Source organism: Diadema antillarum, unplaced genomic scaffold (genome assembly GCF_040938485.1).
Source record: "Diadema antillarum isolate AM-2024a unplaced genomic scaffold, OU_Dant_1.0 scf00000071, whole genome shotgun sequence".
Lineage (NCBI taxonomy): Eukaryota > Metazoa > Echinodermata > Echinoidea > Diadematoida > Diadematidae > Diadema > Diadema antillarum.
This window is the reverse complement of record NW_027270960.1, coordinates 602,863-618,663: the sequence shown is the minus strand read 5'-3', so window position 1 is coordinate 618,663 and position 15,801 is coordinate 602,863. Positions and strand designations below refer to the sequence as shown.

At 35.1% G+C, this 15,801-nt stretch overlaps 1 protein-coding gene across 1 annotated transcript; it reads left to right on the top strand.

Moving 5' to 3' along the window:
• Positions 1-616: 616 nt before the first annotated feature.
• Positions 617-15,442, top strand: LOC139716871 (vacuolar protein-sorting-associated protein 25-like). The gene is made up of 6 exons (XM_071628398.1): positions 617-666; positions 4,992-5,137; positions 6,966-7,019; positions 7,426-7,514; positions 13,194-13,269; positions 13,938-15,442. Exons 1-6 carry the CDS (start codon positions 617-619, stop codon positions 14,048-14,050), a joined length of 528 nt encoding a protein of 175 aa, XP_071484499.1. The 3' UTR covers positions 14,051-15,442.
• The last annotated feature ends 359 nt before the right edge of the window (positions 15,443-15,801 follow it).

Here is a 15,801-nt window from a genome sequence, read left to right as displayed (position 1 = left end):
AATGTTAGATGCTGAAGAGTCTAAAATTATGCCAGAAAGCATAATTATGTACCTGGCAATCCTTCGGGGCATTCCTCGTCATAAGGATTAGTGTCAAATAGACTCACGTTTATAACTTAGTAACGACATGACATGAAATAGATGAAATAATGATGATGATATATGATAATGATAATAATAATAATGATGATAATAATAATAATGATAATGATAATAATAACAATAATAATAATGATAATAATGATAATGATATTAATGATGAAATAAAAAAATACGTGTGTGGGAATATTCTATGAGTGCACATTGTACAATCAATATTGTATCATGTAAGATACTGTATCTTTCATTCTTAATTTAAAAATAGAGGTGATTTTTTCTTATCATGTCATCCCATTATCATCCCATTGTCATGGTACAGACAGCCACCAAAAACGAACAAACAAAACAAAACAAAACAAAACAAATCAAGCTTCATATTCGTACTGTTTATCCACGCGGTATAAAGGTACTGACGGTCTATGTTCACGACTAGCTTTTGGTTTCAAATCAGGTCGACGAGGAGGTCGATGATAAATTCACACGGGAAAGGAGCGGAGCGAGAGTGCATTGCAATGCAATGGGGAATTTCGAGTGGCCGTGGCAGTACGAATTTCCACCATTTTTCACGTAAGATCAGTTTTATTCCACTCATTTCAATCAGATTTTAGAATTTTTATAATTAAATCCCCGTAATATCGTTCGTTCATTTTACTTTTGTGGTCACATTCCCAGCTTTAGAATACTGGTAGAAAGTAAATAGCAACAGTCCCATATATGTTATTTTGTGTCAGTTGCACCAACCCTCTCTCTCTCTCTCAACCGTTTATCTTCGAAACCCTTTTTTTTTATACTCGGAATTATTGGGAGCAGGATGGATCAAATCCACCTTGATAGACAGACTATGCAAGGCAGGTATAGCTTCTTCTTGCCCTGTCATATTTATCAACATCTTTCTTATTTTTGTCTTTTGTGTAAAAGTGGAATTGTAATGTTGGAAATGGGCCCCTGCCCCCAGCACTGCAGCAGGCAGCACTACCTTATCTTGACCGAAAGATCGGTCTGTATCTGTCCGTCGGGGAATGTTCCGCGGAGACTGCGTCTGGCTTCACGGATCCCCTACGGAGGACAGCGTTAATGGCAAAATATAAAAAGAGTCCTCCGGACAAATGGATCTTTCTGTCTATACCTTATCATGACCACTGCACTGTCTGCAGACAATTCAACTAGGTCTACTAAATATTGATACGGCGGCTTACCTGGCGCTGGCAAGACTCTACATAATATAATTGTAAATTCACCCATACCATATGTGGCGTTCAGTGACAACACTCAACAGTCCATAAGCACAGCAGTGAGGCTTTCTTGCACAGTATACTTTCGAGCTTTCTTTGTGAAGGCGGCCCCACCAAAGAGCATTAGGAGAGTTGATCGTATCACCGGACGCTTTTTTTGTGGCTCTGAATTCCGTAATCAGAAGATGAAATTTCGGTCAAAAATAGCAGGAGTTATTCACAAAGTCCTGAAAATTACAAATTTGGAAAAATTATGAAAATTACTCACTCTTATTTTTTGAAAATAGACTTCAAATATACCCCTCTCCAAAAAGTTGTCTTTTTGCGCAGTGTGAAATTGCATTATAATTCCGGACACAATTTTCGTAATGAAATAATCGACGTCTTTCGCACATTGCACCAGAGTCACAATTCATCCCACGAATCACCGTACACATTCTTACCAAGCGGACGACAAAGACAAAATCGGCAAATGAGGCTCAAAATTCGTATTTCACAGTAAAATGTCTATCTTGAACATATCGAACAGTTCACGCGATAAAAAATCGACAACTTCTATTTCACGTGCTTTGTCTATGGGAGCGCGGGTGACGAGTTGCTTCCTTAGTGCACAACTAATGCATCGTTTGCGTTTGAGGACAATAATAGCTGCAAATTTGTTTGAATACGCTCAGTGAACTTGTGGTTCTATTGGAATCTTCAGCATATTTTCTGTATGTGAGTAGGATTTCATAGAATTATGAAATGTGATTCAAACATGCATAAATATTAACAATGATGAGGTGCGGGTCACTCAACTATAAATCTGAGATAAAATGTGAATTTCTTCACGTTTTTACATTCTTGAGTCACATTTTTTGCGATTTCGGTCCACGCAACGTTCTGCAAGGCTAATCTACGAAGTCTTGCGCATACTGAATGTCATTAGTATGCAAAAATGTGTGTGTCCAGAATTACCATGCTATCCGGTAGGAGGTAATACCATACCTGTATGTGTGATTGATACAGCCGTGGGTCCAAGGAGCTTCGAAGCTCCTTTGTGGGATGAATTTTTTGCAGCTTAGCATTTTCTGTCCTTCCTTCTTTCCTTCCCTTTTTTTCTTTTCTTTTCATTTCTGTGATCTTTCTTTTCTGTTATCCTTATATTCTCAAAAATGACTTCCTAATGTAGATCTACATTGTATATATGTCCCTCCACTACTTTATTATATGCTGTTATTTTCGCGAATGACGAGGTCTTAGACATTTTCGCGAGATGTTGTTTTCGCGAATCGACGCTGACGCTTACGTTAATGCTCTGGGAACAAAGCGCATGAGGACATTTTCATGTGTTGTTAAATTCACGATCCAACTGTGATTCGCGAAATTTGTGAAAATTAAACCCTCGCGAAAATAACAGCTTATACAGTAATTCTACCAAAGATACTACCTTACACTACCTAACCTTGCTTGCATACATACAAATGCACCCTGTGGTGGGGCCTATTTAATGATATTGCTGGATCTCCCTGTATTGGCTTTCTGATGTCCTTTGTCAAGGAATTCCACAATTTAACTCCTATCTTTAGGAATATCAGGATTTTGAAAGTTTGCACACTATTAAAGCACCAGTTGGTAAACTACTGTTTACCTCTTGTTGCGTAGGAGTGTTGAATACATTGACAGTATTCTACTCAATGAAGTAAATTGCCTTTCAACAAATCCAACATAAAGTTATGTTTGAATGGAATATCAATCAAGTAGAAAACACCATGACCTGTAGTTTTCTGAAAATGTTTTTTTTTTTAACTTATCCATAATGGATGATATGTGATTGTTCTCATTGCAGTCTTCTGACAAAGTAAAATACAATTTAAACTAGTTACATGAGATGAAGTTCCACACTCTTCAGTTCCATGTACATGTATACACATAACATGTGGCTGAATGAAAGATTTATAAAGCAAAATGAGAATATCATTCAATATGCTGCCTAGCGAATATAAGATTTATTCTAATGGCTCTCATTCTTGAGACCTCAGAGTTTCAGTGATATGAGAGATAGAAATAAAAGTCTATAAGATAGTGATTAACATCTGACATGTAAGAATTGGTTTGTCATTATCTTATAGTATCTACATATGAAGAAACTTATCTGGAATCGATCACTTTAGATACTAGCCTCGATAAGAGCATTAAAGGTTTTAGAACGCTCACTGTTTCCTGAATCTAAGAAATCACAATGCTTGCTTAGAAAGTGACTACCTTCCTTGATACAGTGGAGGTAGGTTAAACCACAATGTTCAAAAAACAAACAAACAAACAAACTTTAAGTAACATTGGACATTCATTTAAAATTCACCAGTAGTTGCATGATTGCAGGCAACTATAATCCTAGAGAGTAGAATATGACATCTGTGCTTGATTGTTTGTGTATACAAATAGTTGTGTTTGTGTGTGTGTGTGTGTGTGTGTTTGTTTGTTTTGTTTTGTTTTTGTTTTTGTTTGTCATGGACCTCTTTCTGTTTTCATAACATGTACATGAAGTAAAACTCGAAAAGTGCTTTTTGACTGTGATGATAGATATGTGTGTGTCTCAACCTGACTGTAGTGAGTTTTCAAAGATCTAGCTGCAGGCAGGTGAATTGATTGAGCAACATATTGGTGACCAGTATTGGTTTCTGTTGTCAGACTTACAGGTGCATAGATGGTCCCGGTGTTTTAGTCAAATGCGTACGCGGGCGCACGGCACAAGTTTCCTATAGAGACCTACGCTATCAACTCCTCTTTAGCGCTTACACTGTGACCCACTTCCCCGAGTCCGAAGAAGTCCGATTCACTGTAGTCAATGGTCCGATCACAGTTCGGCTCATGATTCGGCTGAGGGGGATGACAGCTTTAGTAAACCTCTTTTGTGATGTCATAATAACAAGCACATACAGCTGTATGCACACACCCTGGCATTACTATAGACTGCGCGATGCGCAGTCTATAGTCCGATCACTATACTCTATTCAGTGAGTCAACTTAAAAAAAATAAAAACATTCTGTGATTGCACTTTACAGAGTTGTACAAATGGTCCGATCACAGTTCGGCTCATGATTCGGCTGAGGGGGATGACAGCTTTAGTAAACCTCTTTTGTGATGTCATAATAACAAGCACATACAGCTGTATGCACACACCCTGGCATTACTATAGACTGCGCGATGCACAGAGAAGACAACGAAGGCAACGTTACTTAGCAACACCTACGCACTTTACTCTTGATGACAGCTCAACTTCGGTAATCTTCATATCAATGCTGACGGTGATCGGCAGTATCATCAACAGCGCCCTCTACACTACCGGGACTATGCACCTTTAATGTCTAGTGGAGCCCCAAATGGAAGATGACATTTCTGTTTATGTACGAAATGAATACTAATGATCCCTCCCTTCATCTTTTCTTGTACAACTGTGGGCATTAAATTCATGTGTGTATTGTGCTGAAGTCACCTTGTTGTGTGGAAGTTATTCTGACATCAACAAGTCATCTATTTATCATACCTGTAGATAGGCAGGCATTTAAAAACCAGACTACACTCTTTCTGTCTCTTAATTTAATACTTTCTGTAATCACTCACCACATTTTCTGTTTTAATGTGTGTTGATAGATGTTTTTAATCTTTCATTCCTGCAGATTACAGCCCAATCTAGAAGTGAGGAAGAAGCAGATTCAAGCATGGTGTGATCTTTTGCTTGCATACCACAAACATCACAGGATATACACACTAGATGTCAAAGAGGCAGCATCTTCTCCTCTCTTCAGTAATGCCAAGTTGAACAGTATCCTTTTATGTGATGTTATAGCCTACCTTGCAGAAAATGCAGCATGCTTACTTCCTTTGTTGAAAGTAGGAACCAGTGTGGCTATTCAATATGTGATGTGATGTAGTCAACTTTATGAACTTTTTTGGAGTTTGCATTGAATATCGATTAGTTGTATTTCTGGTCAATGTGGGAACAGTTCTTTGGATGAAGACTAATAGTTCCTGCATTTTCATTCTCTTTAGCCCATGCATTTAATAGTCATTGATGAATGGCGTTATTGAATCACTTTTTGTCTTTTGTGCATCTCTTGTGATTCATTATCTGTCATAATTGTTTCATAATTTATATTCTTAGTGTTCATCTACTGTAACCCATGATTAGATTTTAAAGTGAACTTAACTTAATCGTGTTTGGGGGTTCAATATCTGTCATGCCTAATTGTGAATGGACTAAGTTTAGTTCAGTTTTAAAAAGTAAATGGATACACAGTTGGTGAGAAAACCATGTTCTGAAATGTATTTGTGAGTTGGATTTATATAAACAAAGGTCATTTGCAGTGTGTTAAAACAAACAAAAATACTAAAACACTGAAAATATACATGTATGACAGTATAGTGGCATCTATCTTGTCTGCTGACAAAGATTTAGTTTGGCAAAACAGACATTCTTGCATGACTCAATCTCCAGGGCACTTTTGTACAACTCTGTAAAGTGCAATCACAGAATGTTTTTATTTTTTTTTTAAGTTGACTCACTGAATAGAGTATAGTCAAACAGAATGGTTGCATCTTCATCTATTAAACACTGTGTTTTCTACCATTTGTATACTTTATAGTGGGAAATGTACTAAGATTGACATGGGATATGTTTATAAAATTGACATACAAAACTGTCACATTTTTGTCTGTCCGTGTGAAATGTGATACCCACTAAATATAGAAATGGTATAAAACACAGTGTTCAATAGAATTTTAGTGCTGTTATCACCATTTCTAAGCAATGTTAGGCCATTCAGTTAAAAAACACAAATTTTCACTGCACATGTATTTGACCTTCATATGTTATTACATAGATGTCTGTGCAACGTTGCATATGTTACACACACACCCACACACAAATTATTTTGGCAAAAATTCTACAGAATTGCTTCTTTTAAGCAATTTTGGGGCAAATTTATCTCTCATTAAAGTAGTTGAACAGATTGTATTGAATGCACTAGAAACAGAAAATAACCTGACATCCCTGAAATGTATCCTTTTACAGTGGAAATGCCCCCACCCCCCCCCCCCCCCCAAAAAAGTCTGGAAGCCATCATTGCTAGGTTATTGCAGTGCAGCAGATGAGTAAGCTGAGAGTTGTTGTGTTTTTTTTGAGATCATGTCAAATGACACAAAGAAATCTAGTGGAGATTTGTTTGTAGGTCATTTGGAGATTGTGAGGCTATGATATTTTTACAACATCGTATTTCATGTTTGAGTTAAGTTTCTTTTGTTTCTTTGATGAAAGGTGTAAAATTATGATTGTTTGATTTTATTTTGTTTTTCAGAGCCAACTTGAACTTGGTGTGGAATAACACTATAATTTATGAATATAAAAGAAGGCTTCCTTCAAAAATCTTTCAGATTCTTATCAAATCATCATCTAAAGTTGGCATGTTTTATTAGATGACCATGACTCAGATTGCAAGTCAAAATACATTATACCAGTAGAAATATATTGCAGTGATTTAAAAAAAAAATGATCATGTCTATTCTGAGACCTCAACCATGATTGGAAGATAAAGATTATTGTGCACCTTTCATGTAGTATTGCAAGAGTAAGTGTCCTTAACTTCATCTCTCAGGGAAGCTGTCTGCAGAAGGAATACAGGCTGTGCTTGAAGACTTGAGGGTAAAAGGTTAGTGTGCTAATGATAAATGAACAATGCAAAAAGACCCGAGAAGAAGGATCTGCCTCTAACTCCACAACAGTAACCTTTTTTGTATCATTTTCATAGCTGTTAACATCACATTATTGGTAGTTACAATCAAGATGATGAATGCCAAATGCTTCAGATATTAGACACATCAATTTGACATTGCAACCAAGTAAGCAATTAAACTGCCTAACCCCTGAAATTAATGTGACTGTTAACCAACGATAAGCTATAATGATTCAGCTAATGAAACTGAAGCAGTGTGTTACATTAAATGACATACAGTACATGTTATATAGCACGTAATCATAATCTATACACTTAATTATTACAGAAAATGTATACAGAGGTATACTATTTCATATTTCATGCTTTGTTGCCTCTGCAGGAAATATTGAATGGACAGATAAGGGGAGAACAAGATGTCTCGTTATGTGGCGAACACCAGAGGAATGGGGAAATCTCATATACCGATGGGTAAGTATAAAGCAAAGCATACAATCCAGGGCCACGATCAGTAGCTATTCTTGTACATTCATTGTTGGGAAAGTGTTCAGTAAGGGCTGGATGAGAAGACTAATATAGCTTGTGATGTCACATGTGTACAATGATATAAAGAAAAAATAAAGAGAATTTAACATATTTTCACTTTTTCTCGCATAGCAAAAGAACACCGACTTCTCTCTTTCAGAAGGCAGGGTGATTGATATTACCCTTAACATACGTCAGTAACAAGTCGAAGAAAATATGCATTTTATTCAAAAAGTAAAGTTTTGTGAAATTCTCTTTTTATTTTCCTTATATCGTTGTACGCATGTGACATCACACACTGTAGTAGTCTTCTCATCCAGCAGTGACTGCGCAGATACTTTAAAAATTCATAACTTTTGAACAGATTGTCCGATTTTCTCCAAACTTTCACTGATGTGTTCAATTCAATTCAATTCAATTCAGTTATTTTTCATTCTTTTTTTTTCAACAAAACATAACGCATAATATATTTGGAATTACATCATAAACATAAACATTCGACTTTGTAAAAGATAAATGATACAAATAAACAAAAGAATGCATACTGGCAAAAAAGTACAAAGTTATGCTTCAGTTGAGGAAAAAAAAGAACTTAGAGGTCCACTAAAAAGCAAGCTTGTATGTTGTGAACCACTCAAAAAATGAACAAACTTATGAATTACTTATTTACAAATACTAATCACAGTTATAATTTACGACAGAACGGAACAAGACAGGAGAAATACAAAAGACATGACACGACTTGACAAAAAAGACGGAAAGAATGGGGAGAGAGAAAGGAAAAGAAAAAAAGAGAAAGAGAATAAGAGAATGCCTACACGCTGAACTAGGGAAATGGAACAGGGGGTGATTGAGAATGTGCTTCAGAGGGCTGGTACTGCACGCAGCTGTGCAGGGATTTAATGGCTATTGCATAATAATCCATGTAATCCATTACGTAATAATGAAGTCAGTAAACGAAAGATTGGTGGATGGATGATGAACCCTGAGGTTGATGAGATCTAACTAATGACGAAATATATCAAAAAGGATTTAACAGAAATGATTTCAACTTGCGCTTAAAAGAATGCAAAGAAGGGGAATTTTTTATTTCACAGCTTAATGAATTCCAAAATCTAGGACCGGTGTATATAAATGTACTCTGAGCTAATAAAGTTCTCAGGAGGGGCAAATGAAACTCATTAGATTGTCTAGTCGGATAATTATGAAAAAACTGATTCCGTGGAAACATTGAATTGAAAATACTGGGAAGTGCATTTGCATTGTAATTAAACATAAACTGACCAAGCTGAAAAAAATACAAATCTTTGATTTTCAAAATCTTATATTTAGTAAACAATGGCTCTGAATGGGAACGTGGCGGGACGCCGCATATGATACGAAGTACCTTTTTTTGCAGTAATAGTAATTTATCTAATAAAGTTTGATGGGCACTACCCTATGCTAGGGGTCCGTGATTAAGATACGGTAAAATCAGAGAAAAATACAAGGTCAATAAAGAGGACATTGGAATATGAGACTTGAGTCTATTTATGATACCAATATTACGTGAAATGATTGTACTAATGTTAATAATGTGCGGTCTCCATGAAAGTTTATCATCCACTGTGATACCAAGGAATTTTATATGAGATACACGTTCTAACAGATTGTCATCAAAAATGATATTTGTGCGCAAAGCTTCTACAGAATTGCTAAAAAGCATATACTTAGTTTTCTTGAGGTTAAGTGATAATTTATTAGCTCTTATCCACTGAGTAACTTTTTTCAGTTCAGAATTAACAATGCTTACGAGAGTATCTGGATTTCGGTGAGAAAAGAAAACATTGGAATCATCAGCAAAAAGTATAAATGAGAGTGTATCAGATGATCTACAAAAGTCATTAATATAAATAATAAAAAGTAATGGTCCTAATAAGCTACCCTGTGGGACGCCACATTTAATGAATTCTAGATTTGAGTCATTCTCGTTCAGAGATACATATTGTTTTCGATTTTGTAGGTAACTCCTAAACCACTCCAAGGCCTTCCCCCGTATTCCATAATGAGACAATTTATATAATAAAATGTCATGATTTATCATATCGAAGGCCTTGGAGAAGTCCAGGAAGATACCAATAAGATGAGAATGATTATCAATAGTATGCGCGGAGTGGTCAATAAACTTCAAAAGGGCATGAATGGTACTGTGTTTCTGACGAAACCCAAATTGAGAATTTGTAAAAACATTATGAAAATTAAGAAAATTAATTGTTCTTACAAACACCAATTTTTCCAAAATTTTAGATAAGGATGAAAGCAAAGAAATGGGTCTATAATTACTTACATCAAATTCATCTCCTTTTTTAAATAAAGGAAAAACCTTAGCTATTTTCATAATTTCAGGAAAAACACCACTTAGTATGGATGTATTGAAAATATATGAAAGTGGGTCAGCAATTGATGATATAATTCCCTTTAAAATAAAATTACTTATATCATCATAACCGGCACTTCGTTTATTATTCATTGCAGTAACAATATCTATTATTTCATATTTGGTAGTTGGAACAAAAAAAAATTGAACTAGAATTAGGTTGACCTAAGAATGTAGAAAAATGCATATTTGACTGTGGTACTTTTTCTGCCAGATTTTCCCCAATCATGGAAAAATAAGAGTTAAAAATATTAACTATATCATTAGGATCTTCAACAATTTTATTATCATATTTTAACTTTGTAATATTTAATTTCTTTTTTGATATATTCATAGCCTGCTTCAATATCTTCCATGTATTCTTTATATCATGTTTATATTTCTCTAACTGAATCATATAATATCTCCTCTTTTCCAACCGTATAATCTTCGTTAAGATATTTTTATATGAAGTGTATTTATTTTTTGACTTCTCAGTTTTTTTCATTTTGAATTTATAATATAACCTATTTTTCCTATTTATTGAACGAAGAACAGATTTTGAAATCCATGGAAGTTTAGGAGACATTTTATAATTAACTAACTTATCTTTTATTTTAGGAATATATTCATCTAAATATTTATTCATGATCCCTGAAAAATTTTCAAATGATGCATTTACGTCATCATTATCATAAACACTAGACCAGTCAGCCCTATCTAAGCAAGCACCAAGGCTAGCCAAATTTTCCGGTGAAGCTCTACGTCTAAATGAAGAAAATTGAAACTTATTAACCAAATGTTTAAGATCAAAACATGTTATAATAGGGAAATGATCAGTTATATCAGATAGAATTATAGCAGAATTTAAAATCTGCACAGAATTAGAAAAAATATTATCAAGGAGGGTTGCGGAGTGATTTGTAACACGAGTTGGCTTCAAAATTAGTGGCAAGAAGGAGGCTGACAAAAACATTTCAAGAAATTCTTGAGATGTGATATCATCATTCCTAATCAAATCAATATTAAAATCACCCATTATGAAAATGCTTTTATTAATAAACAAAGGACTTTTTAATAAATTTGTCATACAATTCAAAAAATCCTTGGAACTAGAACTTGGGGGTCTGTAAACAATACCAATTATAATATTCTTACTTTGCGGAATACAAATTTCCACAAACAAAGTCTCTACAATATCATTCATTACATTTAATTCATCACAAACACTAAATTCAAATTTTTCAGATAAATAAAAAGCGACTCCACCACCCGTCCTGTTTACTCTGTTATTAACAATAAACTCATAACCATTTAGTGCATACGGCAAATTAACGTCAAATGATAACCATGTTTCAGTTAAACCTATTACTAAAATTTGTTGTTTATTTTGATTATCTAATAATATCTGCAACTCATCAAAATGTTTATTAATACTCCTTATATTTAAATGTAACATAGAAAATATGCTTTGTGAAAAACTTTTTGTATAATCTTTAAACTGATCAACAGTTACATATTTAGAAGGAATTTGAGGGGAGTCATATTCAAAATCAAAATCATTATATATATCTTTTGAAGATGAGTTTACATTATTAACAATAAGATCGTCAAAAAAAGCAGACGATTGTGACTTATTCCGACTTGATTCCGTAGGGGAACCTCTAAACAGATCAAAGAGTTCATCATCATCTAGGGAATCAAATGCTTTAAGTCGATTAGCCATAAAAAGAGGCATAACGTATACGAAGGCATATCAACTGACGAGTTAGCAAAGGAATGAAAATTTTTGGCACAAAAGATGCACGGACAATTCCGGGTTCACGGATAGTACAGCGAGTTCTATTAATATTGTTGCCTTCACTCAATTCACTTATATATGAAGGTGAACTTGTCCTTTAACCGTGACATGTTAAACTGTGGGAATTGGAAGTCTGTTTGTTGCGATGTGAATTTCAAAATTTTTCACAGAAAATAAAGAAGAATTTGTGTGGATTTGTATGGAATTCTGGATCTGCCCTTGCAATGTCCTTGTTATAATGGGATTTTCCTGTTCTGCACTTTCATCAGATTCCTGAAGGTGTTGCAAAGAAGAAAAAAAAAGATTGTCATTATATTTCATTGAAGGGAACGCAAACCCAAAGAGCAATGTGGATTGAGTGAAAGCAGCAATATAAGAAGAACATATCAATGAAAGTTTGAGGAAAATCGGACAATCGATGCAAAAGTTATGAATTTTTAAAGTTTTGGTGTTGGAACCGCTGGATGAGGAGACTACTAGAGGTTATGACCCGTTATGACGCATGAATGGACAACAATACAAAGAAAATATAGTAGAATATTCCACAAAAATTTATTTTTCATGAAAATTACAAATTCCATAAACTTGATACTGACATATTATGTTAAGGGTAGCAATTATTCCCCCTGCTTTCTGAAAGCGGTTAGTCAAGTGCTCTTTCATAAAGCTAGAAAAGGGAATTTTTGTTGAATTTTCTTTATATTTTCTTTGTATTGTTGTCCACTCATACGTCATAACCTCTAGTAGTCTCCTCATCCAGCGGTTCCAACATAAAAAAAAATTTAAAAATTCATATCTTTTGAATTGATTGTCCGATTTTCCTCAAACTTTCACTGATGTGTTCTACTCATGTTACTGCTTTCACTCAATCCACATTGCTCTTTGGGTTTGCGTTCCCTTTAATAACACCCATCTCTCTTCTTGACCATGCCACCCACCCTCCAGCACCCTAATATGGCCTTGGCAGTATATTGAAATCAAGAAAGGTGATTGGCAGTTCAGGTGGTAAAACCTATTACTGGAAGTTATCAATAAGATAAGTCTTTAAAGTGAATGGTCCCTGAACTGAATGACATACAAAATGTATATGCTACAACTGTAGTTACAATAAAACATTCTCATGGTATTCCACTATATGCTTGTAACTGAGGACAAGCTGATTTTGCTATAACACGTATATCCCATGGACACCTGCCCAAGTATACTTAGGACTGGTCTTTAACGGATTAAAAGTAGTGTTCTGTCAGAGTTGAGTAAACATGAACATGACATGTGATGGGTTTAAAGTGAAGTGAGTGTTCCTATGTTTGTATTTGGTATGTAAACATTTGTTTTCAACCATTTCACAACATTTAAACAAAATTAAACATATATTTTGTTTTGTCACCCTGGCATTCTACTATAGTAATCTTATTTATGTTTACCATAGGCCAGTAACAATGGAATGACCAACACAGTGTGCACATTATATGAATTGACAAGTGGAGAAGACACAGCAAAGGAAGGTTAGTAGTAATATTTACTCAAAGCAACAGCGTTGATGCTACAACACTTATGTGTGAACACATGCCATCCCTATGTATGAATGTGATGCAAAATATGAGATTAAAGGATATAATCAGTTGAAAAAAATGTACCATAAGCATTTAGAAGTGCAATCTAGTCAACTATTTTCCTTCTATTAAATCATAGTGGTACTTTATGCAACCACATGATTTTGTTACCAACACACTATCCCACAGTGTAGCTCTTATGGATATCTTTAAAATATTTTGAAACAAGTTTTTGAAATTCTTAGATTGTGGTCTGCAACTTAACACTCACAGATATTGCACTGTTACTATGTATGTCATCTCATCACACCCTGCACGAGGTAATGTTCTGACACTTTAGCAAGGAGTGCACTATCTTTCCTACAAAGTGTGTCAAGGTATCTTGCATTGCATTAAAGTGGAAGCCACATAAAGATTTCTGCCTTAGTGAAAGTAAGTTCTCGCACCAAAATATGAAGAACATGTACTCATTCAGTACATCCCCAAAGGGGAATATTACCAAATTGAAGCAGCTTACACGGCACTCCCAAGAGCTGCAATGTTATTAAGATTTGATTGTAATACAGTCATCCTCCTTACAGCATGTGATGGATGTACCCTTTTTTTTTTTATTGATCCAGAGTTCTATGGCTTAGAAGACTGGCTGCTGAAGAGAGCGCTGAAATGTTTGGAACGTCAGCGAAAGGCAGAGATGATAGCGTTTGACACGAATGAAGGAGTCAAGTTCTTCTGATTCATTCCTTTGTCTTTGAGGCATGCTGGACTGCTTCACAAGAAGCTTCATGAGCACAGAGAGACTTCAAGTTTGAATGACTAATGTGGAAGGGCCATCTAAACCCTTGAAGACATGTGGCTAACTTTACATAATACCACATGACCAATATGTGCCAGGGAGATTCAGCATTGGATTTTGCGACATGCAATTTTTTTTTCTTCTATCCAGAGTTAAGAGGTGATTGTAAGTTCTTGTAAGTGTACTCTCACATGAGGCATATGTATGCTTCCACAACTATCGGTCATTCATTGATATAACCTCTCAATAAGCGATTATGCTCATGTGCAATCTCTACCACTTTTACAGTTGTTTCCTGTAGTCCATATCATGTAAATCTAATTTTCCAATCAAATAAAGCAGAGTTAGTGGAGATGAAAAAAAACAACAACCTTCAAATATTATATTATAATATCTTTCCTGTTTTCAGCTTAAGGTGAATTGAACAAACTGTTTAGACTGTCCATCATTTCACAGAGATAATGCTTTCAAAGTTGTGACTATCTTTTCAGGGTAGTATGGAAGGTTACCAACAGTGTGTTGGTAAATTCGCTTTGTCATAGGAATCAGTAAATATGCTAGTAATATTTGAGATCTAGAGAAGCATATTCAAATTAATTGTTGCTGGACAAATTCCTAAATCTAATGTTAACTGCAACTCTCAGATGAATGGTTTTAGACATCATGGAATACTGGTCCAGAAGGAGAAAATTGTTTTGAAATGAAGTTGTTAGGTAAATATTTCTCCAGGGTTGCTAAAGCAACTAAAGGTTATCATCCATGGGCCTTGATCAAAACATGAAATGGCAACTTATAAGGGTGATTACTTTGTAGTTGCTACATTATCAATCCAAACATGATTCCTGTGATAGCTTTCATAGTGAAAGCCCAATGGGAAACTTGTGAAAGAATGACATCATAATCTCATTCACTTTGCACACTCAGTTTGAGGTTATGATGTCTATCAGTGTAGTGACAACATACTAGAATCATGCAACTTTACAAATGCATAGCATTCTTTTTCCTTGTTCAATTTTAATGCAACTTCTCCCATTCTGTTTGTTTGATTGTCCTCCATGTGTTCGTGTCCACTTCATGAGATAGTGGAATCTCACCTCCAGCTTGGCTGAGATTAATTTACATTGTGGAGCTATCAGAAGATCGCATATGACTCTATTTTGTTTCCTGCCCCAAAACCACATCTTTCCAGCAGTTCCATTTTCTGCACTACATTCATAACCATTAAAAAAAAAAAATGTCTGTTAGAGATATTCCAGTGAAGTCAGTTTCATATAAGGTATTGAGAAAGTACATTAGAAAATAGTTTCATAGGCCTGGTCCATACCCCCCCCCCCCCACACACACACACACACCACTCTCTGATTGTTCAATAGTTCTTGCTGAAAGTCAGTTCAATCTTTCAGTGAGATATTACATCAAATGGAATATTTGGTTACTCAGGTTGTCTGGGTTCTGGCTTTCCAATGTATTTAATTTATTTCCCCATTCTATTCTGAAAGAACCACTGAGCAGTGTCACCTTCTTTTATCGAGAGAATATGGTGCATGTAGCTTGTTAGCCCTTCATGTCAACACCCATCTTAATATTTTTACAAAACTTATTTGACACCTTGAAACAGCACATACATTTTGCTAATTAGTTCTGTGATATGTCATCACCTGGTATGTGTATGCAGTGTGATTCCTTGGAAT

Excerpts from the sequence above, each read along its gene's own strand:
- LOC139716871 (XM_071628398.1), top strand. The coding sequence starts at position 617 with ATGGGGAATTTCGAGTGGCCGTGGCAGTACGAATTTCCACCATTTTTC. Across the intron at positions 7,020-7,425 it reads TGAAGACTTGAGGGTAAAAG|GAAATATTGAATGGACAGAT; the intron begins GTTAGTGTGCTA and ends TTGCCTCTGCAG. Across the intron at positions 7,515-13,193 it reads GAAATCTCATATACCGATGG|GCCAGTAACAATGGAATGAC; the intron begins GTAAGTATAAAG and ends TGTTTACCATAG.